This window comes from Aotus nancymaae, unplaced genomic scaffold, assembly GCF_030222135.1.
Source record: "Aotus nancymaae isolate 86718 unplaced genomic scaffold, 86718_ANA_hifiasm-v0.15.2.pri h1tg000030l, whole genome shotgun sequence".
In the NCBI taxonomy this organism is placed as follows: Eukaryota; Metazoa; Chordata; class Mammalia; order Primates; family Aotidae; genus Aotus; species Aotus nancymaae.
Window position 1 is genome coordinate 36,289,403 of NW_026988443.1, and position 27,503 is coordinate 36,316,905.

At 47.9% G+C, this 27,503-nt stretch overlaps 1 protein-coding gene across 1 annotated transcript in view; it reads left to right on the forward strand.

Annotated features, from left to right (window-relative positions):
* Positions 1-27,503, forward strand: part of PLCG2 (phospholipase C gamma 2) — a 171,672-nt gene that overhangs the window by 44,288 nt on the left and 99,881 nt on the right. The window contains exon 2 of the mRNA XM_021671046.2: positions 23,159-23,302. Coding sequence (XP_021526721.1) covers positions 23,159-23,302 — 144 coding nt within the window. The remainder of the gene's footprint in view (positions 1-23,158; positions 23,303-27,503) is intronic.

Consider the following 27,503-nt stretch of genomic DNA (forward strand, 5'->3'; position numbering starts at 1 on the left):
TCCGGCCTTGTTTTATTTTTATTTTATTTTATTTTTAACGGCTGCCCAATGTTTCAGAGTGTGGCTGTGTTTATTTCACTAGTCCCTTATTGGTGAACAAGAGGTCATTTCCGGTCATCCAGAATGGAAATCTCCTTGAATTTGCTTTTTTTAAATTTTTTTTTATTTTTAAAGACAGGGTCTTGCTGTCATGCAAGTGATCTGCCCACCTTGGCCTCCCAAAGTGCCCAGGCTGGTGTGTAGTGATGCATTCATAGCTCACTGCAGCCATGAACTTCGGAGCTCAGGCGATCCTCCCACTCCAGCCTCCAGAGTAGCTGTGATTCTAGGTATATGCCACATGCCCAGCTAAGTTTGTGTTTTTTGTAGACACGGGTGTTACTGTGTTGCCCAGGCTGGTCTTCTTGAACTCCTGGGCTCCAGCAATCCTCCTGCCTCAGCCTCCCAAAGTGTTGGGATTACAGATACGAGCCATGATGCCCAGCTCATATTTGCATCTTGGTGTGTGTATACTGTTATATCTGTAAGAAGGGGTTCCTAGAAGTGGAATTCCTAGGTAGGCACATTTAACGTTTTAATAGGTTGTGTCCTATTATCCCCTAAAGAGGCTGTATCTTACCGACTGTATTGTGATTTTACAGGGAGAAGATCATGGATGAATTCCCTGAGTGGGAGTTCCTCTCAAACATTGCTAGTCTCAGGAATAGCCAGAAAGCCACAGGACCTGGCTTTTTATGGTGACGAGAACTGCCCCCCTCCGCCCTGTCTTCTTTGTATCTGTGATTTTTCATTCATTAATGGGGTAGTTAGTAGTTTAATTAATATCTGTTTGAGTTTTGAAATTACAAAACATTTCAAACATAGATAGCAAAGCATAGAAAATAATATAAAGGATACTCATGTGCCCACCGCCCAGTTTTGCCAGTTGTTAACTTTTTTTTAATCACATTTGCTTGCTCTTTCGTCTTCTTGTCTAAATGTTGCAGACACAGGTATAATGCCCTCTGCCATTTCTCCCAGAAATGACCATTTCCTGAAGTTGCTATGTAACCTTCTGTTTTATGTTTTCATACTTTTAATGCACAGATACCCATGATAATTGGTTTGTATCTTTTAAAAAGGTCATTAACATTTGTATACATTTTTACTTTTTACAACTTTATTTTGTCATAGGCAGCATTTTTCTTAAACATTTAATTTTTGAATACTTTTGAACTTAGAGAAGAATTGCTAGTCCTCTATATGAGGAGCAGAGGGTTTTTGTATACCCTTCTCCTGTTTACGCATTTTTTTTTTCTTTGAGAGGGTCTTGCTTTGCCGCCCATACTGGAGTGCGGTGGTGTGACCTTGGCTAACTGCAAGCTCTGGGTTCAAGCGATTCTCATACCTCAGCCCTCCAAGTGGCTGGGACTATAGGCACGCACCACCATGCCTGGCTGATTTTTGTGTTTTTAGTAGAGACAGGGTTTCGCCATGTTAACCAGCGTGGTCTCGAACACCTGACCTCAAGTGATCTGCCCACCTTGGCCTCCCAAGGTGCTGGGATTACAGGTGTGAGCCACCATGCCCAGCCTGTTTCTGTTTTATATTGCCATGATGCCTTTGCCAAAACGGAGAAATTAACATTACCACATCACTATCTAAGTTCCAGAATTTATTTGGACTTTAGCAGTTTCTCCTCATATGTTCTCCTGTTCCAGGATTCATCCAGGACACCGCATTGCATATAGTTTTGATTTATTTCTATCGATATGTAGAGATGTTTCTTTCCTGTGAATTGCTATAGAGCAATCCATTGGTGACGAGCCGATTTATCTACTCTCTCATGTTGGGCATTTGAGCTGAGTTCCTTTCTCCTGTGAAGTTGCAGAGGGTGCTGCCGTAGCTGTGGGCGGGGAAGGGAACCTCCGAGTCGGTGGGCGGAGCCTGCATTTCCAGCCTCAGCAGTGAGTGGTGAATCGCTCTCTAAGCGGTTTGTACTACTTCTTGGAGGAGTCCCCACCAGGTGCCAGGCACTTTGCTGCTGTGGATCCAGAAATGAGCAGTGCTATTCTTGCTTCAAGGAGCAGGGAGGTTAAATATATAATAGTGGCTGGGTGCAGTGGCTCATGCCTATAATCCCAGCACTTTGGGAGGCAGAGGCAGGGGGATCACTTGAGCCAAGGAGTTTGAGAATAGCCTGGGCAACATGATGAAACCCTGTCTACAAAACGTACAAAAATTAGCAAGGCATGGTGGCACATCTGTAGTCCCAGCTACTTAGGAGTGTGAGCTGGGGAGATCACCTAAGGCCAGGAGGTTGAGGCTACAGTGAGCTGTGATCATGCTACTGACCCCAGCAATGTCGTGTCATGTTGTGTAGTGTCTTCTCTTGTCTTGTCTTCTCTCTCTCTCCCTTTTTTTTTTTTTTTGTGCAATAGAGTTTCGCTCTGTCGCCCAGGCTGGAGTGCAGTGGTGCCACTTTCGACTCACTACAACCTCCACCTCTTGGGTTCGAGCGATTCTTGTGCCTCAGCCTCCCAAGTAGCTGGGATTATAGGCTTGTGCTACCACTGCTGGCTAATTTTTCTGTTTTTAGTAAAGATGGGATTTATCATGTTGGCCAGGCTGGTCTTGAACTGACCTCGAGTGATCCACCCACCTCGGCCTCCTAAAGTGTTGGGACTACAGGCATGAGCCACCATGCCTGGAAAGACTCTATCTTAAAAAACAACAAAATAAATGTGTGTGAGTTTGTGAGAGAGTGTGTGTGTGTGTATATGTATGTATGTGTGTGTATATATACACATGTGATGCATGGTAAATGTACATATGTATGTGTATATATATGAATCTATGTATATATGTAGGTGTATGTGTGTGTATGTATGTATGTGTATATATACACACATACATGTGATGCATGGTAAATGTACATATGTATGTGTATATATATGAGTCTATGTATATAGGGGTGTGTGTGTGTGTGTGTGTGTGTGTGTGTATGTATACGTATATATGTATGAAGGAAATGGCAAAACCACCTGCCAGGGGCTGCAGCTGACTCCAGAGAACCCCAGAGGAGGCTGATGGACATAGTGTGTGATAGTGGAGCAGGATGGGAAGGGTGAGGGCATCAGGCTACTGGAGGACTGAGTGTGGATGCAGGTGCAGAGACGGTGTGACTAGGATGTCCAGGCAGGAGAGGGGGGATGGACAGGCACTGGGGGTCATGAGCGTTTCATAGCGCATATGCAGTGTGTCCCAGCTGGTGACAACCTCACTCTTCCTGGAACATACCGTACACATTTCCATCTTGGGGCCTTTGCATTTACTATTTGCTCTGCCTGGAATAGTCGCTCTCAGACATCAGTCTAGATGTCACCACCTCTGGGAGGGCCTCCCTGAGAACACCTTCTGTGAGAACCCCTCCCTCCTGGTCACCCACCATGCTTTGCTCTGCTTTGGTTTAGTTTTTGTAGCACTTACCATTGCCAAACGTAATATATATTGATTTGTTTATCTTTCTCCCCATTAGAATGTAATTCTTTGAGACCAGGAATTTAGTCTATTTTATTCATAGCTGTATCCCAGCTCCCACAGCAGTGCCCGGCCTTTTGGCTTTCAGCTATTGTTTGTTGACTGAATGGCTAAATGAATGGATGTGACCATCATCATGAGAATCTATAGATAATAGCGGCAAACATTTAAACACGTTCAGTGTACCAGGCACGTCACTAAGCACTTGGCCATGAACTTGGTCTCCTCAAATCCTCATGTCAATGCCACGAAACTGGCCCCATTTATTTGTCTCAGTTTTACAGCTGGGGATGTGGTGGGGTTGGTATTTGAACCTCATTCAACCCCACACTCCAGCTGGGACCGCTGGCTGGATCTCCGGCCAGTTCTGGGAAAGACAGAGGCAGGTAGATTTCATCCCCAAGCTGTGGAGTCCGACGAGCATTTGTACCCCATGTGTGGGACTCAGATCCTTGTGCAAGGGGGAACTTAGGCTGGAAGTGCCCGGGCTACAGGGTTATGGGGACCCTAGTAGGCTCACCCCTCTTGACCCAATCCTGACTTCTCTGAAACGGAAGGAAGGCTCTTACCTTCTAGCTGTCTGCAACAGGAACTGCCGGGAGGCCACGCTAGCCATCCCCCAACTTTGGTTTGCAAAACTCTGAGTGTGGTGGGGAAATGAAGGGCTGGCTTGCTAACCACAATTGAAGACTCATTTGCACAGGCAAAGCGGGGGCAGGGGTGACTCCTCTTGCCATAGCAGAAGGGACTGACTGCTGCAGGCTGCTGTCTTGCTGGAACCAGTCACGCCCCACCGTTGAGCCTGGGTGATTGGACACAGTTATCAGCTGCGGGCTTTGTCACCCTCTGGCCTCAGTCTTCCTCTGATAAATGGGGAGAATATAATAGTGTGGTGATTCTGTGAAGCTTTAATGAGGAAATGCATCTAAAGCCTTTGCTCAGTGCCTGACTTGTGGTGAATACTTGGGGGATGTTTGCTGTCATTGTTACAGTGGTAGTGGTCAGTGGTGGCAGGCGCCATCAGAGCCTCTGTCCTGGCTTCCAGGCCACGTGGCAGCCGTTTTTAGGAATAATCCTCAGGTTAAGCAAAAGAGGATAAGAGGATATTCCCTAATGCATGCTCTTCTTTTTCTTTTTGAGCGGAATCTGCCCCCACCTGCCTTTTGTTGAGACACGGTTTCACTCCATCACCCAGGTGGGAGTGCGGTGGCACAATCACAGCTCACTGCAGCCTCTGTCTCCTGGGTTCAAGCTGTCCTCCCACCTTAGCCTCCCAGGTAGCTGGGACTACTGGTGTGTACCACCATGCCTGGCTAGTGTGTGTGTGTATGTGTTTGTGTTTGTTGTTGAGATGGGATTTTGCCACATTGCCCAGGCTGGTCTCAAACGTCTGAGCTCAAGCCATTTTTCCTGCGTGGCCTCCCAAAATGCTGGGATTATAGGCATGAGCCATCGTGCCCAGCCAGAATCTACCATTTTAGTTACTCTTCTGTGAGTGGTCTGATATCCAGTAGATGGCATGAAGATCAGACCCTGTTCCTGCAAAGCTGAAGAATGAGGCAGAGGCCTGCTGTCCTTGGAGCTGGTGGTGGATCCCGTGGGTGACCCACTGGCCATAAGGGAGCAGGGTAAGTGCCCAGATAGGAAGGTGTAAGTGTGCAAGGGCCAGACACCAGTGGTCAGTCACTATGTGACGGCATCCTGTTTGCCCATCCTGGTGCCAGTGGTAACTCAGGGAAACGAGTCACTCTCGTGAGATGTGATGAGGACTGGGAAAGGGGAAGTCCAGAAGCGGAAGGCGCCTCGCAGAGTGGGGCGTCGCGTGGGGACTCATAGCCAAGGTGAGGGTGCTTTCCTGCTGGGACCTGTCTTGCAGAACCCATTCTTTCCCTGACCCTGGCCTGTGAGAGGAGCCCACAGCATGAGGATAGGGTGTTTGGGGTTCAGTGACTCCAGAAGGAAAATCACCTTTTTAAAGAAGGAGGGCTTTACCTATCGGAGGCCAGCTTTCCAGGCCAAGAGGACTGCGTGGGCCACAGCCTGGTTGTGCAGTAGAGTCACTGGGTTCTGGAGAAGCTTCTGGAGGATCAGGACCTTCTCTTGCAATCTGTCCACACCCCTTGGGTCCCTTTTCTTTTTGACTGTGGCTCTGGTCGGTACAAGGGTCCTGAGCCAGCCTTCTGACTCAGGTGGCTCTTCCTTGTGGATGAGGCGGAAGGTGCCTGGCCTCTTCTGTTAATCACTGACAGGGTGAAAAGATACTCCTGCTTGTTTTTTTAAATTTTTATTTTAAATATTAAATTATTATTATTATTATTATTATTATTTTGCCGGGCATGGTGGCTCATGCCTGTAATCCCAGCACTTTGGGAGGCCAAGGTGGGTGAATCACTTGTGGTCAGGAGTTCGAGACCATCCTGGCCAACGTGGTGAAACCCCATCTCTGCTAAAAACATGAAAATAGTCAGACATGGTGGTGGGCGCCTGTAATCCCAGCTACTGGGGAGGCTGAGGCAGGAGAATCACTTGAACCCAGGAGGTGGAGGTTGCAGTGAGCTGAGATCATGTCATTGCACTCCAGCCTGGGCAGCAAGGATCTCACTGAGTTGCCCAGGCTGCAATGCAGTGGTGTGATCACAGCTCACAGCACCTTTCACCTCCTAGGCTCAAGCAGTTCTGCCATCTCATCCTCCTGAGGAGCTGAGACCACAGGCATGCACCACCACTCCTGGCTAATTTTTATGTTTTTTTTTTTGTGTGTGGAGATGGGGACTTATAGCCAAGGTGAGGATGTTTCCCAGGCTGGTCTCAGTACTCCTGGGCTTGAGCGATCCTCCCAAAATGCTGGGACTGTAAGCGTGAGCCACGGTGCCCGGCCTCCTGCGTGTCTTGCCTAACGATTGCCTTTGACAGGGAGTGCTAAATGCTTCTGGCATCTCTCTCTCTCTGCCTGCAGAGACTTACCTGACTTCAAAGGAAGGATTCATCTTTAGCCAGAAGCTAGTTGGTTCACCCCAAGGTTTTCTGAGAGGTCATTCAGGGAGCAGCTACTAGAACGTGGGAGGGGGGACGGGAGGGAACTGGGCTTATCTTATCTCCGGGCCTCCCACCGTGGGCCCCCCTCACTGACTACCTTGGTGTCTTTGGCATCAAAACCCAGCCAGGTGGCCCTGAATAAGTGACTTCATCTTCCTGGGCTGTCTCTGGAAAATGGAGTTTTCTTCCCAAGATTGGCAGGAGGATTAAAGAGATTCTGAGGTCAGCTCTGACAGCTGTTAAATGTTTAGTAAGGGGGACCTGGTTTGTTTCTGTCCCAGTAGGTGTTTCTGCCCTGGACTTGACCTCGGCAGGGCTCAGTTTTCTGCAGGCTGCTGGCAGAATTGCGAGGGCTGTCTGTGTGAGTGTCTCAGCCCTGGAGCCAGAACGGGTGGTGTGGGAGAACTCTGGCTCTGGAGCCAGAACGGGTGGTGTGGGAGAACTCTGGCTCTGGAGCTAGACTGGCAGGACTCAGACTGCAGGTCACCCAACCTGCCTGAGCCTCAGTTTTCTCTTCTGCCAAATGGAGGTGATGATAATGGTGGTTACTTATGGCTGTGGGAGGGACCGCTGAGATGATGGACAGAGAGCACTTGTCACAGGTTGATAGACCCTGGATCCTCAGAGCTGCTGCTGCTGCTGCTCTTAGGGGTTTTGGAGCTGGGGCTCCTTGAGGGATGTTCCTGAGAGGAAGACTCTGGAAGGACCCACCTGGGCCAGCGTGAGATCTGAGCAGGGCAGGGAGGAGAACCTATGGGGACCAAGGCATGGCTCCCTTTCCAAGGGCTCTCTTGACGGGGACAATCTCCTTTATCGAACCTCCTGCCTGTCCCTGGAGCTTCTTGGCTGTGAGCTGAGGAGTTGTTGTTTGTTCCTTTGGTCTTTATTTTTTTAGACAGAGTCTTGCTTTGTCGCCGGGAGCCAGGCTGGAGTGCAGTGGCATGATCTCGGCTCACTGCAACCTACTCCTCCCGCGTTCAAGCAATTCTTCTGCCTCAGCCTCCTGAGTAACTGGGACTACAGGCGTGCGCCACCACGCCCAGCTAATTTTTTTGTACTTTTAGTAGAGACGGGGTTTCACTATGTTGGCCAGGATGGTTTCGATCTCTTGACCTTGTGATCCGCCCGTCTCAGCCTCCCAAAGTGCTGGGTGTATTTTTTAGTAGAGATGGGGTTTCACCGCGTTGGCCAGGATGGTCTCGGTCTCTTCACCTTATGATCTGCCCACCTTGGCCTCCCAAAGTGCTGGAATTATAGGTGTGAACCACCGCGCTTGGCCTGTTCCTTTGATCTTTCATGGCTAACTCTGGATCCCTCTTGGGTGAATGGCAGGCAGCCTTGGTCCGTTGCAGAACTGGGTACTACTATAAAAGTGGCAAGTCCTTGCTGTAATCTGCCCTCTGGAGGACAGGCCCCATGAGGCAGGGGAGAGGCCATTGCCCACCTCCTGGTGTCATGGGTGCTGTTTTTCTCAGTGGGAGGAGGCAGAGGCACCCAGAGAGGAGGAAGCTGGGCCTTCCGGGGGCCACTTACTTAGTGTGGTGTCAGCTGTTATTGATTCACTGTGGGACCTTGCACAAGCTCCTTGTCTGCTTTGAGCCTTCGTATTTTACCTCTGCAAAATGTTTATAATAATGACTTCTGTGTCATAGGGTGGCTGAGAGTATGAAATGGGATAATTTAAGTGAAGCAGTTAATATAGTACCTTACACACAGCGAACTCTCAGTAAGTAGCTGTTATAATAATAATGACGACAGCTGGGCACGGTGGCTCACACCTGTAATCCCAGCACTTTGGGAGGCTGAGGCGGGCAGATTACCTGAGGTCAGGAGTTTGAGACCAGCCTGGCCAACATGGTGAAACTCTGTCTCTACGAAAAATACAAAAATTAGCTGGGTGTGATGATGATACTCGGGAGGCAGAGGTATGAGAATTGCTTGAACCTGGGAGGCAGAGGTTGCAGTGAGCCCAGATCATGCTACTGCACTCTAGCCTGGGCGACAGAGAGACACTCTTTCTCAGTAATAATAATAATAATACTTGAAGATACTAAGAAAACCGTGTTATTACCTATATTAGTATCCTGTGGCTGCCGTAACACAAGCGCTGCAGACTGAGGTGACTTAAAACAGAAAGGTACTCCCTGCACTTCTGGAGGCTGGAAGTCCAAAATCAAGGTGTTGGTAGGGCCGTGTTCCCGCTGTGGGCTCTAGGGGAGGATCCTTCCTTGCCTCTTCCTGGCCTCTGGTGGCTGCTGGTGACCCTGGGTGTCCCTTGGCTGGTGGATGTGGTATTCCCATCTCTGCCTCTGTATGTGTCTGTCCAAATTTCCCTCTGTTTGTAAGGACACTAGTCTCGGGTTAGGACCCACCGTAATCCAGCATGAGCTCAGCTTGACTACATCTGCAAAGACTCTATTTCCAAAGAAGGTCACATTCACAGATACCAGGGACTGGACTTCTATATATCTTTTTGGGGATGACTTTCAACCCTCACCATTAGCCACTTATACTTTCTTTCCAGGGCCACCAAGGACAAGACCAGAGCCATTTTCATCCTGAATTGATGTCAACCAGTGTTTTCACACCCTAGGGGCTTTCCAAATGCCACAGCTGACCCAGTCTCTGCATTTCTCAGATGGGGAAACTGAGGCCCAGGGAGGTAAAATGACTCTCCGAAGGTCACATAGGAAGGTAGTGGCAGAGGTGGGACTGGATCGTGGATCTCCTGGTGCCCTGTGTTGGCCCACGTGTCAGCCATGAGGCTTATATTCCCACCTCTGGAGCGAAGACGTACTTGCCGTCTGCAGGGGAGAGCACCCTGGGTCTCGGCTTCTCATTTCATCCATCCCTGGGTAGTGGTCAAGAGTGCAAGCTTTGGAGCCCGGCCGCTCAGGTTCAAGTTCTGGCTCAACCAGTGTGACCTTGGGTGAGTCAGTGATTCTCTCTGCTTCAGCCTCCCCACCTGTGGAAGGAAGACAGTCATCTCAGCTGCACACGAGTGCACAGGTGTCAGGACCCCTGCCGTGTACACTGACTTGTACTAAGTGTTTCTGTAAATGTGGTTTCCCTTCCCTTTTCTTTTCTTTGGTTTTCTCTGAAGCCAAAGGTCCTTCGTAGGAAGCCGAGGACCAGCGTTCTCCATGGAGAGACTCAACATCAGTTGGCACTCTAGAATTTACTCCAGGCAGCGGAAGTTAAGGTAGTTGTCTATATTCTCAGAACTTTTCTTTTGCTGTAAAAAGCCAACAGAAAAAAGACAAACTAGCGAACTCAAAGAACGAGAATACGTCTACGTGAGGTGCTGCTTCAGATGGAAGTCAGAAAAGCGTGTGACGAAGTGAAAGGCTGTTGTAAAAGGGAACTCCGCTTTTACCCTTCTGCCAGTGTTCAGGCCACTTCAACTCCTTGCCGACGTTCCTAGGAACTGTGTTCCCAGCTGACTTCTATAACTGTGAGACCTTCGCCTTTTCCAAAAGAGCAGGCGCCCTGCAGGCCACTTCCTCTGGGTTTCAGTGCCCAGCTTATCAGGAGGCTGCATGAATGTCTATTTCTAGCCAGGCGGGAAATAGAATGTGTTCTGGCAAAGGGTGGAGCCCAGAGGTGACCGGTAGCATCCACTGGGAGGGGTAAAGGGTGTTCTCTCTAAGGGACCCCTGTGCCGTGGGTGCCATGGCAAAGCATGAACAGCAGGCGGTGCCCAGGGAGCCTGAACCAAGGTTGGCAGCGTGGTCGTCTTCTCAGTTCCCTTTCAGTCTTCCTGATTACGACAAGAACATCTGTTCAGTACCAACATGTCTTTTTTATTTTCTGTCTCCTTGATACTGTGCATTTTTTTATTGGAATTTTTGCTGATATTATTGAAGATTCATGTAAAGTTATAAGAAATAATACAGAGAGATCTCATGTGGACGTCACCCAGTTATCCCCAGTGGTAATGTCTTCCAAAACTACAGTACAATATCACAACCAGATATAAATATAGACAACATTGATAGAATCCACCACTGATCTTATTCAGATTTCCCATTTTCCTTGAATTTGTGTGTATTTAGTTATGTACGACTTTATCACATGCATAGCGTCCCGTATCTACCATCATAGTCAAGAGACTGGAGCAGCGTGGTGATTTCTTAGTCACCCCTTAATGGTTACACCAACTCCATTTCCAAAATGTTGACATGTCTCTCTTTGAAAGATAGGAAATTTCTTTCTTTTTTTTCTGAGACAGCGTTTCACTCTTTCTCCCAGGCTGGGGTGAAGTGGCGCCATCGTGGCTCACTGCAACCTCCACCCCCGGGTTCAAGCGATTCTCCTGCCTCAGCCTTCTGAGTAGCTGGGATTCCAGGTGCATGCCACCATGTCCTGACTTTTTGTATTTATTGTAGAGATAAGGTTTTACCATGTTGGCCAGGCTGGTCTTGAACTCTTGACCTCAGGTGATCCACCTGCCTTGGCCTCCCAAAGTGCTGGGATTACAGGCGTGAGCCACTGTTCCTGGCCTGAAAGATATGAAATGTCTTTATTAAAATATAACTTGCAGCCATAAAAAAGAATGAGTTTAGGTCCTTTGCAGGGACATGGATGAAGCTGGAAACCATCATTGTCAGCAAACTAACACAGGAACAGAAAACCAAACACCACATGTTCTCATTTATAAGTGGGAGTTGAACAATGAGAACACATGGACACAGGGAGGGGAACATCACACACCAGGGCCTATCGGCGGGTGGGAAGTTAGGGGAGGGAGAGCATTAGGACAAATACCTAATGCATGTGGGGCTTAAAACCTAGATAATGGGTTGATTGGTGCAGCAAACCACCAAAACCACCATGGCACATATATACCTATGTAACAAACCTGCACATTCTGCACATGTATCCCAGAACGTAAAGCAAAAAAAAAAATTAAAAAAAAATATATATATATAACATAGACGTGGTAAAATGGGTACACCTCTGTGCCATTCCTAAGGTCCTGGTGACCCAGTCCTCTCCTTAGGTGACCCCACTCTGTCTGTCTCCATCAGTGAGTCTTGCATGGCTAATTGGCTTTGGCCTCTCTTAAAGGCATCTTATCTCCCTTTATGACTCAGAGAACCAAGTGAGGGCTTTGCTTCCAGTGGACAACTGTTTCTAGGTAGCATTTAACAATATTGTCCCTTTCCACTGATTTTATTATTTTGCAGTTCCTATTGTATATGGTGAGTGTTACTGGTTTTCTTTTTGCCAAAAACATAAAATCACTCTTAACATATATCAGTTCAGTGAAAAAGTTGAGTTGATTTAAAAAAAAAAAACTATCAGATAAATAGTATCAGCGGTAGGCAGATATAGTGAACCTTATAGGATCGATAAACAAATGTTTGCAATTTGAGTAACAATGCATATGGCTCCTTCCCCTACCACCAAAAACTGGTCAATCCCTGTGTGTGGGGGGAAAACGTCTCTATCTAGTCTTTATATAATCAGAGTTTTCTGTGTAATTTTGATATACAGTACTGGTTTAAAGTGAAATTAGCCTATTAAAATATTAATAGGTTGTATAAAGTAAGGAGCCCTTTATTGCCTTAATAATTTTTGTTACATTTGTATACCACCTGTACTGTTTTATATCCAATACTTATTTAAAGATTGATCACTATTTTAAAACTTTATTTTATATAGGAAAGAAACCATTTCACAGTTTAGAGGTGGCAGATATGTATTTTTTCAATATATATTAAACCACAGTTAAGACATGACAAAGGGTGGACACTATTTAAATTTAGTTTCCAGCAGGAGGGTGAAAACATCAAGTTTAAGTGACACTGAAATAATGAACATTTAGGCTGGGCGTCGTGGCTCATGCCTGTAGTCCCAATACTTTGGGGAACTCAAACGGGAGGATCACTTGAGGCCAGGGATTTGAGACCAGCCCAGGCAACATAGTGAGACCAGCCCTGGCAACAAAACTTCGCCAGGTGGGGTGGTGCGTGCCTGTAGCCCGAGTCACCCACCTTTGGGAAGCTGAGGCAGGAGGGTCCCTTGAGCCTTGGAATTCAAGGATGCGGTACGCTGTGATTGTGCCACTGCACTCCAGCCTGGGTGACAGAGCGAGACCTTTTCTCCAAAAAACATAAAGAATTATCTGATGGCCATGTTGGAGGTGTTAGTGGCAGTGGTGTAAAATTCCTCCTTTTCTCATTGTCCCCTGAGTTTGGAAATGATTGAGAAATGAAACATCGGTAACCCGTGGAGGGCGATGAGATGGCTGCCTGCAGAGCGTGGCTTAGAACTGAGCCCTGACGCCTGCCCCTGACCTGCCCACGCTGTCACTGGCCTAGGTGGATGCCCATAGGTGTCTCAGAGCAGCAGTCCCCAACCATTTTGGTACCAGGGGCTGGTTTTGTGGAAGACAACTTTTCCACGGGCCAGGCTGGCATGGGAGCATAGTTTCAGGATGATTCAGGTGTGTTACATTTATTGTGCACTTTATTTGTATTATGATTACATTGTAATATATAATGAAAGAATTATACAGCTCACCATAGTGTAGAGTCAGTGGGAGTCCTGAGCCTGTTTTCCTGCGACTAGACAGTTCCATCTGGGGCAATGGGAGACAGTGACAGATCATCAGGCATTAGATTCTTATAAGGAGCACGCAACCTAGATCCCTCGCATGCGCAGTTCACAGTAGGGTTTGTGCCCCTCTGGGAATCTAATGCCGCTGCTGATCTGACAGGAGGCGGAGCTCAGGTGGTAATGCTCGCTAGACCCTGCTCACTTCCTGCTGTGCAGCCCTGTTCCTAATAGGCCACAGACAGGTACCAGTTTATGGCCTGGGGGTTGAGGACCCCTGCCTTAGAGGCACTCCCCCTCTGAGGGGCAGGGAACAGGGCAGGGCATGTGGTCTCTTAGGGGTGGATCCAACCAGAATAAGATGAGGAGGCTGGGCTGAGTATCCTCAGTGCCTTCTTCCAGAGAGTGATCCCTTCCTCCCTTGGGGAGGGGGAGTCGCAGAGGGGAGAGAAGCTTCCGTTTCCCCAGCATCACTTCAAACTGTTATCCATCAGATAAGACACCCAGGCTAAATGTTCATTATTTCCCTGCATGAAAATGAAGCATTAGAATCACAGAGCTAATAATTTGGGTATAATGATCTGGAAAGTATCTCTTCACATGGAAGGAGACTGGTTCTCCCCGCTGCTCTCAGCACAGTCTCAACAACTGTGTTGTTTATTATCTCTTTATCAAAGAAGATAAGGGCAGGTACACCCTAGATCTGCAAGCCTAAAAGTAAACTTTATTGACTGATTGATTGAGATGGAGTCTCACTCTGTTGTCTAGGCTGGAGTGCAGTGGCATGATCTTGGCTCACTGCAATCTCTATCTCCTGGATTCAAGCCATCTCCTGCCTCAGCCTCCCTAGTAGCCGGGATTACAGGCACCCACCACCATGCCCAGCTAATTTCTGTATTTTTAGTAGAGACAGGGTTTCACCATGTTGGCCACGCTGGTTTCGAACTCCTGACCTCAAGTGATCTGCCAGCCTTGGCCTTCCAGGGTGCTGGGATTACAGGTGTGAACCACTGCACCTGCCCATAAACAGTTTTGCAGTTTTTTCAGATATATCTCTATGGGGTATATGTTCTTTTTCCATTTTATAGATGAGAATATAGACAGCCAAAATTGAGGCTTATTCATGCAGCCAGGAGAGGAAGAACTGGATTTAACTAATGGCTGCTAGATTATTCCAGAGCTGGGCTCCTTCTGCTTGTCTGTGTTGGGCCTCGGAAGCCCCTTTTGTCATTATGTGTTCTGCTTTTCATCTCGCCTATTCCCCTAGCTGCCATGTCAGATGCTGCTACATGTGTGAAAGAACCTAACACCTTTGGTTTTTCTTAAAGCTGGGTCCTTGGCCAAGGTCAGTAAACAACCCTGGGGCTTCTTACTTAAAGTGAAACCATCAGCAGCTGGGAAGGTGGTGTTGCAAGGTAGTACAGAAAAACATTCATCCTAGTAGCTAAACTCACCTTGGCTGAGCCCTCCTGGGGCCACGTGGTTTTTATATCATGTTATTTCATTGGGTTTGCATGACAACTCAATGATAGGCATCACTGCTTGTACAGAGGAGGAAAGAGCAAAGAGAAGGGAGGGAACTTGGCCGGGTTCCTGTGCATCCCTGGGGAGCACAGCCAGGATTTGAACCAAGGCCTTTGTACTCCAGAACTCCCTAAAAAGGGAGGCTTTCTCCTCTTCTTCCCAGGTGAGCTCCAGTCTGCAGAACTCAGCCGGGATGCACGCGCTCAGAGGAGCCTTTCTTCCCCTTGCTGGGGAGGCGCCTCAGCGTGGACACTTTTGTGCTCCTGTTGCAGATGTGGATGGAGATGTGGATTTGCACGTGTCATATGCTGGTCTGAGCAGGGCCTGTCCTCCCTCCCAGACTCGGAGCTGTCTGAGGGCAGGACTGTGTCTGCTGCAGTGTGGCACCCCTAGTGCTCAGTGTGGGGGTCGGTGACTGCCTGGTGACTAAATGACTGAAAGAAAAGAGGGTGGAGTATGTGTGGGAAGACGCCCAAGCCTTCTGTCTGTCTGTGTGCTCGCTTGAATATGTCTGGAGCTTCCAGAGAGAAATTCTTGTTAAGCTTATTGGCAGGTGGTGCCATGAGGTCATGTATGGGAATTGGGGAAAAGGCCTTGTTCCTGGCGTCAGGGGTGGGAGGAGTATGAGACAGACAATCGGTAGTGGGAGGAGGAAGGAAATGGGAGCTTAACGAACAGGGTCCTGGCCGGGCCAGCAAAGGGGTCGGTGGTGCAAAGCGGGGACTGACAGGAAGTTATGAGTTGTCTGGAGGGGGCCCAAAACCCCCAAGGGTGCTCCAGAAGGTGATGGGTGGGCAGGGAGGGCTAAGGGAGGGTGGCTGGAGTGGGGTACCAGCCTTTGAGGCTGACTCCAGGAGACTCGGTGTGTAGGGGGCGGGAGTGGAGGGAAGGGTGGTGGGGGTGGGGTGGACCTGGGAAGACCAGAGGTGATGCTGGGAAGGGGATGGGGTTGTGAAAAATGAAGCCTCATTTCTGTGGCTGGGTTATCTCACTTTCTTCAAGCAGGAAACTCGGCCACTGAACCCCACCTTGCAAGAGGTGGGGTCTGAGCTCTGCTGACCACAGCCTCCTTTGAGAATAAACTGTTGTTTTAGTCACTGTGTGCTCTTGGCAAAAATTGTAACCAGTGCAGATAAAGCCCTCCTCAGCCATCATTTACCCATCTCCTCACTAGTGGTGCCTGCTGTCAAGAACTTGGTGGAAATTTTTTGGTACCCTTTCTCACACCTTTACACACACAGGTGCACACCTACAAATAGGCACGTTCCTTCTTAGCTGAATCCAGTACATTCCTGAAAACACACTGGAGAGGAATGTTTTTGGATTGCAGTATATTACTTCATATCACACAAAGACAAATGCTGACGCATTACCAACTGATTGAAACGCCCCAACCAATTTCCTCAATATCACTCAACACCCTTAAGTACCTGAAATCAGCCCACCAGTATTTTTTGCACGAACACAAAGTGTTCATGCAGCAACAAACACCCAATTTTTGTGTGCTTTGATGAGCTGATTACCAGGCATGTTTGCAAAAAGTACATAGGATACTATACAGTGATGGTTCTGAATTGTGATATTCTTCTATCCTCCAAGTACCTTGTACTATAATGGAGAAAACGATGACATGATCTGTTAAAAATACTAAAGAGTCATTTAAATTGAACCCCGGTTGGTAGTTAGCTTGTTAGAAGCAAATGCTGGGATGAAAGAATAACTCAAGGGAATCAGCAGCATGTAAGATTTGGTGTGCCTTTCATTGTGCATCAGACCTCTTTGATTGCAGACAGAAACACCCCTTCCCTTTTTTCTTCTTCTTCTTCTTTTTTTTTTTTTTTTTTTTTGAGACAGTTTTCCTCTGTTGTCCAGGCTGGAGTGCAGTGGCATGATCTCGGCTCACTGCAACCTCCACCTCCTGGGCTCAACTGATTCTCCTACCTCAGCCTCCCTAGTAGCTGGTATTACAGGTGCACACCATGCACAGCTAATTTTTCTATTTTTGGTAGAGTCGGGGTTTCACCATATTAGCCAGTCTGATCTCAAACTCCTGATCTCAAGTGATCCACCCACCTGGGACTCCCAAAGTGCTGGGATGCAGGTGTGAACCTCCACACCTGGCCCACACTTTCACTGTTTCCATTGGCACCTGCTCGTGAACCCCATACAGCAGGTCTAAGATCTGGATGGCACATTTCAAGTAAAAAAAAAAAAAAAAGCGTTAATAAGTTATAGTAGACATTCAGCTAGTGAGAATTTGCATGGTGACAGACATCTGTGTATAATCTGTAGATGTACACATGGGCATGTACGTGTGGACACACTTGGACGTATACATCTGGTCTCGTGTTTACATAGGTCATCAAGGAGTTTTTGTCATGTCGGTACATAAGGATCTGCCTCCTTAATGTTAACAGCAAATAAATTGAGACACTGTGTTCTTTCTTTGCCTTTTTGTTAGAGACAGGGTCTTGCTCTCTCGCCAGGTTGGTGTGCAGTGTTGTGATTACGGCTCCCTGCAGCCTCAAACTCCTGGGTTCAAGCAATCCTCCTGCCTCAACCTCTTGAGTAGCTGAGACTAACAGTGTGCACCAGCACACTTGGCTAACTGGGTTTATTTTTTGTAGAGGTGGTATATTGCTTTGTTGCCCACGTTGGTCTTGAACTCTCTGGTCTCAAGTGATCCTCCTGCCTCAACCTCCCCAAGTGCAGGGATTACGGGCGTGAGCCACAGCTTCCTGTCCCGTGTTATTTCCTACGCCTCATATGTGTCCAGCTTGATTCAGTTGGGTTACTAGTTTAAAAAAATAGCTAACAAGTACAGAGAAGTTTCTACATCTTTGTCTTCTTTCCCCGCTACATCTTTGTTTTGTCAGGTGCTATTTATTGATTTTTTGTTTTTATTTTTTGAGACAGAGCCTCGCTGTGTCACCAGGCTGGAGTGCAGTGGCGCAATCTCGGCTCACTGTAACCTCTGCCTCCCGGGTTCAAGAGATTGCCCTGCCTCAGCCTCCTGAGTAGCTGAGACTACAGGCCCGTGCCACCACACTGGGCTAAGGTTTTGTATTTTAGTTGAGACGGGGTTTCACCATGTTAGCCAGGATGGTCTCAATCTCCTGACCTTGTGATCCACCCATCTTGGCCTCCCAAAGTGCTGGGATTACAGGTGTGAGCCACCATACCCAGCCTATTGTCAGGTACTATTTTAATTTACAAACACACGTGTATAGACACACACTCATTTAAACTCCTCAAGAGCACTGCGTGGTAAATATCACTGTCACTCCTGTTGACATGAAGAAACAGAGGCACAGAGAAGTGCAGTTACTTTCCAAAGCCATCTGCTATAAGCTGGGGAGCTGGGACTCCAGGTGCAGGTGAGCAGGTTCCAGAGTCTGTCCACCTCATCACTAGTCGCACTGCTCCTCATGACTTGAGTTTGCAGCCCCTGGGAACATGAGTTTGCAGCCCTGCACCAGAATCTTGTTCCCAGCCTCGTGTCAGAAAGGTGGCTTGGATGCATTGTGTTGAGTGCACTGTGTTGAGTGAACGGTCGTTCTCCTTGCAGCTCTGTTCCCCTGTGAGTAGTGGGATCCTCATTCACCAAGATGCCCCTGCCTGATGCAAGATCAAGTGATGGGCACGTCTACAAAAACGCCCACCGACCCCCTCAGACCTTGCTGATTACCAGATAGAAAACCACCACAGATATCAAAGAATTTCCCCCTGCATCTTGCGCCTTGGGCATGTGATGGGCATGTGATGGGCAGTCCTCTGGTGCCTCTGGGCCTTGCCCACTGCCCATGCAGAGGCCTGGAAAATGGCAGTAATAGCTGCAAAGTGCTTGGTGATGGCTCCACCGCTGCCTTCTCATCATAGGAGGCCCCAGCCGTGGGACTCATTGCCTGGGGGTGACTTCCTAACTGTGGGCACCATTCCTGGCTTGGGCTGATGCTGGACAGCTCCATGGCATGAAGCAGGCACCACACATCGCACCTGCAGCTCCTGCTGCCTGTATCCCTGAGGGTGTGGTCGAGAAAGAGACAGAACTGTTTTTCACTCCTAGGGTGATATACCCAAGAGAATTGAAAACAGGCATTCAAACACAAACATGTATGTAAATGTATACAGAAGCATTGCTCACAACAGCCAGGCGGTAAAAACAACCTAAATTCCCATCAACGAGCGACGTATGGATACATAAAATGGGATCTATATGTGCAACGCACGTTATTCGCCGTGGAAAGGAATGAAGTACAGCACGGATGAACCTTGAAAACATTATGCTGGGTGAAAGAAGCCAGACGTAAAAGACAGCATGTCATAATTTCATTTATAAGAAATATCCAGAATTAGGCAAATCTATAGCGATTTAAAGTAGGTTAGCCGTTGTCTAGGAAGTGTGGGGATGAGAGGAGAGTAGAGCTGAAGGGTCCGGGGTTTCCCTTTGTGGTGGTGAAAATTGACTGCGCTGATAGTTACACCATCTGTGAACGTACTAAAAACTATTGAATCGTATGCTTTACGTGGATGGATTTGTGAATTCAGAAAATCTGAGACAGGTCTCAGTTAATTTAGAAAGTTTATTTTGCTAAGATGTGCCCAGGACATAGCCTCAGGAGGTCCTGACAACATGTGCCCAAGGTGTTAGGGGCACAGCTTGGTTTCATGTGTTTTAGGGAGACATGAGACATCAGTGTATGTAACAAGTACATTGATCCTGTCTGGAAAGGCAGGACGACTTGAAGCAAAGGTGGGGCGACTCAAAGCGGGAAGGGGGCTTCCAGGTCACAGATAAAATGCTTGCATTATTTTGTCTCTGATTAGCCTTTCTGAAGGAGGCAATCACATATGCATTTATCTCAGTGAGCAGAGAGAGAACTTGATTAGAACGGGAGGCAGGTTTGCCAAAAGCAGTTTCCAGCTTGAGTTTTCCTTTTAGCCTGTGATTTTGGGGGTCTAAGATTTTTTCCTTTCACAGATTGTATGGTGTGTGTACTATAGCTTAATAAAACTAAGGAGGGCTGGGTACGGGGGCTCATGCCTGTAATCCCAGCGCTATGGGAAGCCAAGGTGGGAGGATTGCTTGTGTTCAGGAGTTCAAGACCAGTCTGGGCAATATAGTGAGACCTCATTTCTACTAAAAATAAAAAAAAAAATAGCCAGGCATGGTGGCATGCACCTGTAGTTCGAACTACTCAGGAGGCTGAAACAGGAGGATTACTTGAGCTCAGGAGATCGAGGCTGCAGTGAGCCATGATCATACCACTGCACTTCAGCCTGGGTGCCAGAGTAAGACCCTGTCTCAAAAACAAACAAACGAATAAACATCCAGCAACTGAGAGAGAGAACACTGATATCTGTAGTTCCAGAACTTGATCGTAGTGGGACAAGAGCCCTGTTCTCCCAGGACTTAGAGGGGGACAGAACACACACACACAGGTAAACAAATAACACATATTTACTAGTAGTAATTAGTGCTGGTGAGAAACTTTGTAGGACAGATGTGAAAATAGTAGGTAGGGATATCTAGAACCACACATGCACTCACACGCTGTTTATTTAGTCTTTTCACATGGCCTTTTGTTTTTGTTGTTGTTGTTGTTGAGATGAAGTCTTGCTGTGTCGCTCAGGCTGCAGTGCAGTGGCACAATCTCAGCTCACTGCAACTTCCACCTCCTGGGTTCAATAGATTCTCCTGCCTCATACTCCTGAATAGCTGGAATTACAGGCATGAGCCACCATGCCTAGCTAATTTTTGTATTCTTAGTAGAGATGGAGTTTTGCCATGTTGGCCAGGCTGGTCTCGAACTCCTGACCTCAGGTGATCCACCTGCCTCAGCCTCCCGAAGTGCTGGGAGTATAGGCGTGAGCCACTGCGCCCGGCTTGTTTTCACATGGCTCTCGCCTTCTGAGCTGCTTTTAATTGAGCTAGACTCATGGTAAGAACTCAGAAAGCTTTTGGTGTATCCCATTCCTTCTCCTCTAACTTAATTCTCTGCTCTCCTTCCCCAGCTCCCATTGTTGCCTGTGAATGGCCATGGACCTTTCCTGTCATTTCACTCTGACTCTAAGATGCCTTTGCTCACCTCTATGGACTTTGTTCTGTTCTCTTCCTTAATTCCAGGCCAGAGCCACCTCTTCTTGCTGCAAAGCTGAGATCTCGTTTCTCACTCTCATCTCCAGGAGGGCTGGAGTTCAAAGGTACATCAGGGTCTGACAGCCCTTTCTACTGTGGTAGACAAGCTGCTCCCTGCTGCTCCCAGGTTCCTGTTTTATCAGCCTGGGAGCAGCAGTGGAGGGGAGGTTTTACCAGTAGTCCTGGCCAAATAAGTCCCCGGAGGATGCTGATGGGGCAGCTTGGGCCATGTGTCTGTTCCTGAACCAGTCACTGAGCCAGGGCACTTGGGTCGTTCCTAGGCTCCTGCTGTCTCCTTCAGCTCATGGTTGAAGGTGGTGAGGGGTGAATCATCACCTCTATCTAAAGTGCATGGAGTAAGTGCATCCCATGAAAAGGTTTTTTTTTTTTTTTTTTTTTTTAAGAAAGGGAAAGAAGAGACTGGTTGAGCTTGTTGAGCTTGTCTCTCTGTGCTAGTCTAGAGTTCAGTGGCCATCTTGTGGGGGGAAGGGAGTCACCTTTGAGTCAGGTGGCCATCCTGGCCCAGTAGGTTTTGACCAGTGGGTGGAGGCAGCAAGGGCTGCAGAGAGGAAGGATGTCTTATTCGTTTCTGTCATCTACTCTACAACAAACTGTCCCAGTATTTAGTGGCTTAAGACCACAAACATTTTATTTATTGCACATATTTCTACAATCTGGGCATGGGTGGGAACTGGGAGAGCTTGTCTCTGCCCCACGTGTTGTCAGCTGGGGTAGCTCACTGGGGCCAGAGGATCCACTTCTAAGATGGCGCAGTGCCCTGTCACTGTTGGCTAGGGGCTCAGCTGGGCTTTTGGCTGAGGGCATTGATTCTTCTCCCATGGCCTCTCCACAGGCCTAGTTTGGGCTTCTCACAGCATGGTGGGCTCAGGTAGTCTGACTTTTTACACAGAGGCTGGCTTCCTCCAGAGCACAAAATGGAAGGTACCAGGCCTTCTTTAAGGATTAGGCCCCAGGCTGAGCCCGCTGCCTCACGCCTGTAAACCTAGCACTTTGGGAGGCTGAGGCGGGCAGATCAGTTGAGGTGAGGAGTTCCACACCAGCCTGGCCAACATGATGAAACCCCATCTCTACTAAAAATACAGAAATTAACTGGGCATTGTGGCACATGCCTGCAATCCCAGCTACTTGGGAGGCTGAGGCAGGAGAATGGCTTGAACCTGGGAGGTGGAGGTTGTAGTGAGTCAAGATTGCGCCAGTGCAATCCAGCCTGGGTGACAGAGTAAGACCCCACCTCAAACAAAACAAAACAGAGAATGGGCCCTGAACTGGCATAGTATCATTTATACCAGCATGCCAGTGCTCCCAGCCTTTTTGGCACCCACGACCAGTTTCGTGGAAGACACATTTTCCGTAGATGGGTGGATTGCACATGGAATGGGTGCATCTTCAGGATGAAACTCTTCCACTTCAGATCATCAAGCATCAGATTCCAATAAGGAGCACACAACCCGAATCCCTTGCACGTGCAGTTCACCAGAGGATTCACGCTCCTGTGAGAATCTAATGACACCGCTGATCTGATGGGAGGCAGAGCTCAGGTGGTAGTGCTCTCTTGCCAGTCACTCGGCTTCTGCTGCACACCCCTGTTCCTAACAGGCCACAGATGGTACTGTTCTGTGGCCTGGGGTTTGGGGACCCCTGATTTGTGCTACATTTCATTAGTTAAAACAGGTCACAGAGACAACCTGGATTCAAGGGCAGCTGTCTCTGTGAGGCATAAATACCAGACACTGTGGCCCATTAGTAACAGCCCATTACTCTGGACTGTTACGAGAGTAATCGTCTACCACTCTGTTCGCACGGGCGTTGTGCTATCCAGAACCCCTGTGACCATCCCAACCCTGGGGTTTGTCTCTTATTCTTATTTTTAATTTGAAGCAGTTACTCAGAGCCTTCATTTTCTTTTTCCCCTTCGATTGAGCCACAGACCACTTGTAGCTTTTGGGACTCAAGGGAAAAGATCTTCAAGGTCAAGGGTAATAGGACAGGTGGACCTTTTAGACTGCCTGGAGTGATCTCTAGTGAGCATCAGTTTGGTCTGTTGTTTGTTTTGGTGGAATAGTCTGTGCTTATTTCCTCACATCTCAGTTGCATTATAAAAATTAATCGTCCTAGTTTAACACGTTTCTGTCTCAGGAACGGGGTGAGTGAAAACCCCAAACTCCTCATACTCCAGGGGTTTGTGGGGTGACAGCAAATGCCCAGGTAGGCTCTTGACCCTCTGTCCATTTCCAGAAGGAGTAGGCCCTGAGCCCAGATGCAGGGATAGCTTTGTGAGTTCTGGGCTGCAGGTACGTGGCTGCATCCTCAGTGGAGTGAACTCCAGCTTCTGATTGGCTCATGTTAATTTCATTTCAGTGGATATCATGGAAATAAAAGAAATCCGCCCAGGGAAGAACTCCAAAGATTTCGAGCGTGCAAAAGCAGTTCGCCAGAAAGAAGACTGCTGCTTCACCATCCTATATGGCAATCAGTTCGTCCTCAGCACACTCAGCTTGGCAGGTGGGTGCGTGTGCTCGTGTCTGTGCTTTTTCTCCCTCCCTGTGGCCAAGTCTCTTCCTGAAGAAGTTCTCTAGTAGCAGAATGCTCGCCCCTGCCTGCTTATCGATGTGCATTTGGGGTCATGGTTTCAAATCCCTGCCCTGCCCCTTTCTAGCTGTGTGTCTTTAGGTGAGTGACTTAACCTCTCTGACCTGCTTTTCTCAGCTGTGAAATGGGGAGAATAATAATGCCTATCTCATGGGGATATTGTGAGGAGTAGGTTAAGTGTCCCTCTGGCTCGTGCTGAGAGCTGAAGAAATGCTGATTTCTTAACACCAAAGGCCAGGCTCTGTTGGATGAAAAATGTAGGCTGGGTGTGGTGACTCATCCCTGAAATCCCAGCATTTTGGGAGGTTGAGGCAGGCGGGTCACTTGAAATCAGGAGTTTGAGACCAGCATGGCCAACATGGTGAAACCCCATCTGTACTAAAACTCTAAAAACTAGCTGAGTGGGATGGTGCGCAACTATAGCCCCAGCTATTTGGGAGGCTGAGGCATGAGAATTGCTTGAACCAGGAGGTGGAGGTTGCAGTGAGCCAAGATGATGCCACTGCACTCCTGCCTGGGAAACAGAGTGAGACTCCAAACAAAGAAAAAGAAAAGGTAAAATGTAACCTGCTTTCCTCCAGCAGATGTGGCTCAGCAAATCTGATTGATCTGAAAGAGCTGTCCTGAAATCTTGTATTGTAGACACAGGCACTTCCCTCACTTTACGCAGGGGCAGAAGCTTGTAGCTACTTTCAAGTTCAGTCCTAGAATTTATTGACTCAAAAGTATAAACACAGGCTGGGCGCGGTGGCTCACGCCTGTAATCCCAGCACTTTGGGAGGCCGAGGCGGGCGGATCACGAGGTCAAGAGATCGAGACCATCCTGGTCAACATGGTGAAACCCTGTCTCTACTAAAAATACAAAAAATTAGCTGGGCATGGTGGCGCGTGCCTGTAATCCCAGCTACTCAGGATTGCCTGAACCCAGGAGGTGGAGGTTGCGGTGAGCCGAGATCGCATCATGGCACTCCAGCCTGGGTAACAAGAGCGAAACTCCGTCTCAAAAAAAAAAAAAAAGTATAAATACATTCATGAGTGAGAGGGAAAATAAATACAATTAAAATAGACCAAAGTGGGGGCACCTCTGAAAGTTGAGCAATGTAGGGACATTTACTTCAGGGACAAATAACTTACTAATTTCTCGTTCATTCTTTTATGACACATCTTCTGAGCCTATACTTGGTGTTAGGTTGTGTACACATCAGTGGGTTAGGAAGATGAATGGGACCTGGTGATGCCTTTAAGAAGCTCTCAGTCAGGCTGGGCGTTGTGGCTCACGCCTGTAATCCCAGCACTTTGGGAGACTGAGGTGGGCAGATCACCTGAGGTCAGGAGTTCAAGACTAGCCTGGCCAACGTGGCGAAATCCTGTCTCTACTAAAAATACAAAAATTAGCTGGGCATGTTGGTGGGCGCCTATAATCCCAGCTACTCAGGAAGCTGAGGTAGGAGAATCGCTTGAATCCAGGAGGCGGAGGTTGCAGTGAACCGAGATTGTGCCATTGCACTCCAGCCTAGGTAACAAGAGCGAAACTCTGTCTCAAAAAAAAAAAAAACAAAAAATCCAAAAAACAAAGAATCAAAAGAAGCTCTCCATCTACTTGGGGAGACAGATGTGTGGACCAGAAACTACCATGCACTGGGATGACCTAATGCAAGCATGATACCGTGTGCTGTGAATGTTTAATTCCAGGGAAGACTTGGCAGAGAAGGTGACTTGTACACTGGGTTTTGAGGCTTCAGTAGGAGTTTGGAGGAAAGAGAGGGAGGGCGCTCCAGGCAATGGTTGTGGCCTGCACCAGGGCTTAGAAGAGGGAAGAAGCACATTGGATGTGGGAAATGAGGAGCAAATGTCTGATTGATGATACAGAGGAGGTTGGTAGAGATGAGGCAGGAGCGCACGGTCCGTGGCCATGAAGCTTCACACCTCTGTCTCCGTAGCCCCACTGGCAGGCTGAGCCCTGACCCCCTGTTCTTAAGTTGGTCAGGAGACCAGAAGAGCCTGGGGCTTGGAGGCCAGGATGTGAATTCTGAGACATGTCCTACTCTGGGTCCCTCTTCTGGAACCCTATATTCAAGGTCAGCACAGTGATGGTCAAGATTTTGATTCGCATGCCTTCTTCTCACTTACTGGCTCTGAGATGAACTCTTAGCCCTTTGGAGCTTCACTTCCTCCGCATCTATGTGGGAAGATGAGAGAAGCAGTCTCTGCCTGGGGGTGTACGAACTAAGAAAGTACCTGGTGCTTAGGAGAGGCTTCATAGCTCCATGGGGTGTTCGCGCGGTTAGCTTCATTTTACAGATGAGATGAGGCAGAGTAGGGTTAAGTAACCTGCTGAATCTCTCACAGCCCTGAAGTGGTGCAGTGGGACTTGAGCTCTGATCTTCCTTTGCCAGATGCCAAGCTCTTAACCACTCCTCAGTGCTGCTTATCAGCAAGGGTAATAGCAACCATGAGTATTAGCAAGCCATATTCTTTGCCCTGTGCCATCTGGATTAGAAGCAGGGGAAATGCTGACAGCTGCTTAGGGTTGTGGTGTGGATTATCCCAGGTCCTGCATCTTATTAATTAGAATAGGGTTAAAAGCTAACATTCCTTAATACAACAAAAAGCTAAATCCCTAAGCCAGAGGTACTCATCCAAGGGAAGCTGAATGTTGCCCTCCCACGATGTCCATGTCCTAATTCTGGGAACGTGTGAATGTACTGACCTCTATGAAGAAGGAGACTTTGTGGGTGTGGTTAAGTTGAAGGTCTTGAGGTGGGAAATATCCTGGACTATCTGGGTGTGCAGTGGAATCATAAGGGTTCTTATAAGAGGGACATGGGAAGGTAAGCCTCAGAGAAGGAGTTGTGAGGATGGAAGCAAAGGTCAGAAGGTGAGAGGCCATGAGCTAAGGAACACAGGCAGCCTCCAGAAGCTGGGAAAGGTAAGAAAATTCATTCTTCCCAAGAGCTTTCAGAAGGAGTCCAGAAGGATTGCCCACAACCCGTCTGTTTTAGACTTCTAGCCTCTCTAACGGTATGAAAATAAATTTGTATTACTTTAAGCCACTAAGTTTGTGGTCATTTGTTATAGCAGCAGAGGAAACTGATAGCTCACTCTCTGATACACTTCGGCACTGCGTGGGTGTTTCCACCTGTTGTCTCCCTCATCCCTCTTTTCTGGTTTAATTGCTTTAGGGTGGGACCTAAGTATTGGGGTTTTGAAAAGCACTCAAGCGATTCTCCTGAGCAGCTGGGGCTGAGAAACTCTGCTCTGGAGTTGGACACCTGGGTTTGAATTCCTCAGTTTTTTCATTCCTGGAGTCAATGTGCTGCCAGAGTAAGATAATGGATTCTTGTTTAAAATTCTGTGTCTTGCACCATCTCAGTGTGCTCTGCTCCTATAACAAAATGGCATAGACGAGGGGTCTTAAACAACATGCATTTATTTTCTCACAGTTCTAGGGGCTGGGAAGTCCAAAATCAAGATGCTGCATGGTTGAGTTCTGGTGAGGGTTCCCTTCCTAACTTGCAGACAACTGCCTTCTTGCTGTGTGCTCACATGGCTTTTCCTCAGTGTGGGCTAGACAGAGAGGAAGCTCTGGTGTCTCTTTCTCTCCTCTAGAAGGGCACTAATTCCTTCATGGAGGCCCCACCCTTATTAATTCATCTAAACTGAAGTACCTCACAAAGGCCCTACCTCAGGGGTTAGGGATTCAGTATATGAATTCTGAAGGAATGCAAACACTCAGTGTCTGATGGCTGCTAGGAGCGGTGAGCCCTTGGACACATCCCTGAACCTGTCTTAGGTTTAGTGGTTTCTCCATGTGTTAGATGGGAATATAGTAGTACTTCCCTTGTGGGATCAATATAGGAAAACTACTTAGAACAGTATCGAGCATATGTATAGCTAGTGCTCAAATGATGTTAATGATATGATAGTGATATTTCCCACCACTCCCTCCATTCTTAGCTGATTCCATTTGGCACAGGAAATAACCCACTTGTCACCCCTGTGGTATGAAGCTCATCCTGAATGTGTGGCTCCATCTCAGACAAAAGGCAGGTCCTAGAGCCATGAAAGTGTGAAGGGGATGCTTTCATTGCCTCCTGCAAAACTAGAAACTGGC